The sequence below is a fragment of the Mus caroli genome, unplaced genomic scaffold (assembly GCF_978045245.1).
Source record: "Mus caroli unplaced genomic scaffold, Mus_caroli_1 scaffold_13, whole genome shotgun sequence".
Classification (NCBI taxonomy): Eukaryota; Metazoa; Chordata; class Mammalia; order Rodentia; family Muridae; genus Mus; species Mus caroli.
In genome coordinates this window covers 94,996,192-94,999,857 of record NW_028227268.1, presented here as the reverse complement: position 1 = coordinate 94,999,857, position 3,666 = coordinate 94,996,192, and the positions used below count along the sequence as shown (strand labels likewise).

General features: G+C 39.3%; 1 protein-coding gene across 1 annotated transcript; it reads right to left on the bottom strand.

Annotated features, from left to right (window-relative positions):
* Positions 1-3,231: 3,231 nt before the first annotated feature.
* Positions 3,232-3,666, bottom strand: LOC147001573 (ERV-BabFcenv provirus ancestral Env polyprotein-like). The gene has a single exon (XM_085829331.1). It carries the CDS (start codon positions 3,664-3,666, stop codon positions 3,232-3,234), a length of 435 nt encoding a protein of 144 aa, XP_085685457.1.

Sequence of the window (3,666 nt, the reverse complement as noted above, 5' to 3'; positions counted from 1 at the left end):
ATTGTGTCCCATAAGTTTTGGTATGATGTATCTTCATTTTCATTAAATTCTAAGAAGCCTTTAATTTCTTTCTTTATTTCTTCCTTCACCAAGTTTTCGAGTAGAGCATTGTTCACCTTCCATGTGTATGTGTGCTTTCCATAGGTTTTGCTGGTATTTAAGACCAGTCTTAGTTCATGGTGATCTGATATGGTATATGAGGTTATTTCAATATTGTATCTGTTGAGGCCTGTTTTGTGGCCAGTTATATGGTCAATTTTTGAGAATGTACCTTGAGGTGCTGAGAAGGTATATTCTTTTGATTTAGGATGAAATGTTCTATAGATATCTGCTAGATCCATTTGGTTTATAACTTGTGTTAGTTATGCTGTGTCTCTGTTTAGTTTATGTTTCCATGATCTGTCCATTGCTGATAGTCAGATGTTGAAGTCTCACACTATTATTGTGTGGGATGTAGTGTGTGCTTTGAGCTTTAGTAGAGTTTCTTTTATGGATGTGGGTGCCCTTGCATTTGGAGCATAGATGTTCAGAATTGAGAGTTCACTACGGTAGATTTTTCCTTTGACCAGTAAGAAGTGTCCTTCCTTATCTTTTTTGATAACTTTTGGTTGAAAGCTGAATTTATTCAATATTAGAATGGCTACTCCAACTTGTTTCTTGGGATCATTTGCTTGGAAAAAATTTTTCCCACCTTTTACTCTGAGATAGGGTCTGCCTTTGTCTGTGAGGTGTGTTTCCTGTATGCAGCAAAAATGCTAAGTCCTGTTTATGTATCTAGCCTGTGTTAATCTATGTCTTTTTGGGGAGAATTAAGTTGATTGATGTTAAGAGATATTAAGGAAAAGTGATTGTTACTTCCTGTTATTTTTGTTGTTAGAGGTGGAATTATGTTTGTGTGGCTATCTTCTTTTGGATTGGTTAGAAGATTACTTTCTTGCTTTTTCTAGAGTGTAGTTTCCCTACTTGTCTTGGTGTTTCCTGCCACGCACTCTGGTCAAGTCAGCTTGACAGGCCGAGAGGCCTGGAAGCCACTCACGAGGCAGAAAATTTCATGGAAACTCACCTCCTGGAGTCTGGCGTTCTCTCTAATCCATACATTAATATTCCATTCCCGCATTAGTCTGGTGTATGGATCCACGTGCTCTCTTTTAGTATTATCCTATTATAAGTGCCTTTTAAGATTGAATTCTGACATAGCTAAGCCTTCACCAGTGTTCCAACGTCCTAGAAAGTCCTTGAGCAGACCATGGGCTTGGAATTCAGTAAGAATGTTGTATATTCAATGACATTCAGAATTGACTCTGGTATTACACTATCACTTTGAATAAAAGCTAAGTCACTGCCCTACGCAGGAACTTACCATCATCTAGGAAGAAGGAAGTTTGAGACCTAAGGAGGAATCAGACTAGATACTTAGAACTATAGATAGCTGAGTTACACACATACACACGTATTTACAATGGCCTAGGGGGAAGGTAGACTATACAATAGACTAAAATAGGAACTAGGGCAAGGGCATGAAGCTTGAGAATTTCTAAGATTAAGAGAGAGTCTTCTAAGATTAAGTGAATCTTAGGTGGAGCTCTTTTTGATCCCAGTTGTTAACAATGAATTCTATCCCAGGTGGTTCTTGTTAGACCTTCTGTGTTTGTATTCCTCTGTTTTGTGTAAGAATTCAGTAACCTCTTTGTACCTTGCTGGTGTGTCACCCAACTTCCCTATTTTCTTCTGTATAAAAAGTTTGATGCTCGATTTGACAAATTACATTCAGATTCTACACAACCTCTCCTGTGTGCATCTGTCTGTCATTCTATCCGAAGCTTTGCCCACCTGCCCCAGAGAACCATTCCACGCACACAAAGGGGCCCAGAGGGTCTGCGGCAGTTTCCCATCTATTATCCTTTGTAGGGCTGGATTTATGGTTTTGTCATGGAATATCTTGGTTTCTCTGTCCATGGTAATTATGCAGTTTTGCTGGGTATAGTAACCTGGGCTACCATTTGTGTTCTCTTAGAGTCTGTATGACATCTGCCCAGGATCTTCTTGTAGCTTTCATAGTCCCTGGTGAGAAATCCATCTGTCTTTATATGTTACTTGAGCTTTCTCTTACTTTAATGTTCTTTATTTAGTGCATTTGGTATTTTATTATGTGATGGGAGGCGTTTCTTTTCTGGCCCAGTCTATTTGGGTTTCTGTAGACTTCTTCTATGTTCATTGAAATATCTTTCTTTAGGTTATGCAAGTTTTTGTCTATAATTTTGTTGAAGATATTTACCGGCTCTTTAAGTTGGAAGTGTTCTCTCTCTTCTATACACATTATCCTTAGGTTTCATCTTCTCATTGTGTCCCGGATTTCCTGGATGGTTTGGGTTAGGAGCCTTTTGCTTTTTGTATTTTCTTTGACTGGTGTGTCAATGTTTTCTATAGTATCTTCTGCACCTGATATTCTCTCTTCTATTTTTTGTAACCTGTTGGTGATGCTTGCATCTATGGCTCCTGATCTCTTTCCTAGGTTTTCTAACTCTAAGGTTGTCTGCCTTTGTGATTTTGTTATTGTTTCTATTTCCATTGTTTAGATCTTTGTTTTGTTAATTGCTTCACCTGTTTGATTGTGTTTTGCTGTAATTCTTTAAGGGATTTTTGTGTTTCTTCTTTAAGGGCTTCTACCTGTTTACTTTTGTTCTCCTGTATCATTTTTTTCCACATGAGAGAGGTTTATTGTGCAGAAGTAGAGGGGCAGCAATGCAGGTAGAAGGGCAGAAAAGAGAAAAAGAGAAAGAGGGGAGAGAGAATAAAGAAAAGAAAGAGAAAGAGAAGGGGGTGATCTCCTAATTTATACAAAAAAAAATATGTCACACCAGTGAGGGTGGGAAGTGAGCCAAGTGGATTGTGGGATTGAGGGTTGTTGGCCTGCAACACAGGTCAAGGGTCACAGAGTTAGGCCCGGGCTTGGAGTGACCTGGTACTAACATTCCTCCTTTATTGTTATTATAAAAAGAAGGGGAGAAAAGGGAGGGGGAATCCAATAGTGAAGAGGGAATAAGAGTGTCATGATTCTCAAACTACTTCCTGATGTTTAGGGGTATTGTCAATTGGAACACCATTGGAATCCGTTTGGAAATCATCTGAATCAGGTTCTTCTATGGACAGTGATTCCTTTGTGGGCAGCAGCTGGTAATCCTGTAACAGGAGCTAATTAATAGTTTGATTAAAATGTTTTTGTACTTGTTGTTAAAGGAATGTAGAGACAAGATTATTAAGATAAGGGTCGATTGAGACATATTTTCTCTGGATCTGGATAGTACTTCCTGGAGACCTGGGCTGAGTTTTGTGGTAGAGCTTACTGGCAACTCCTGTTTCCCAGCTGGGATCCCATGGGTCTCGTATGTAGAAAAAGAGTGTCTTGAGGAATCCATAGAAGAAATGATTAATCCATGTCCCTAGCATGTGTATCTCACAAGACCAGTATGGGCAGCCTCCATATTCATCTGGCCATCTTCTGCAATAATCTTTTGTCCAGTCACAGAGAAAACGGATATTGAGGTCATAATACACAGATGGGGTAACAGAAACAGGAATGATGGCAATCTGGATCGGCTCCTGGCACCCGGCCATGGAACAGTTTCCTGATCCTATTTGAAAAGCCTGCTTGATATCTGTGGGCAT

Coding starts and splice junctions, on each gene's coding strand:
- LOC147001573 (XM_085829331.1), bottom strand. CDS start 3,666: ATGCCCACAGATATCAAGCAGGCTTTTCAAATAGGATCAGGAAACTGT.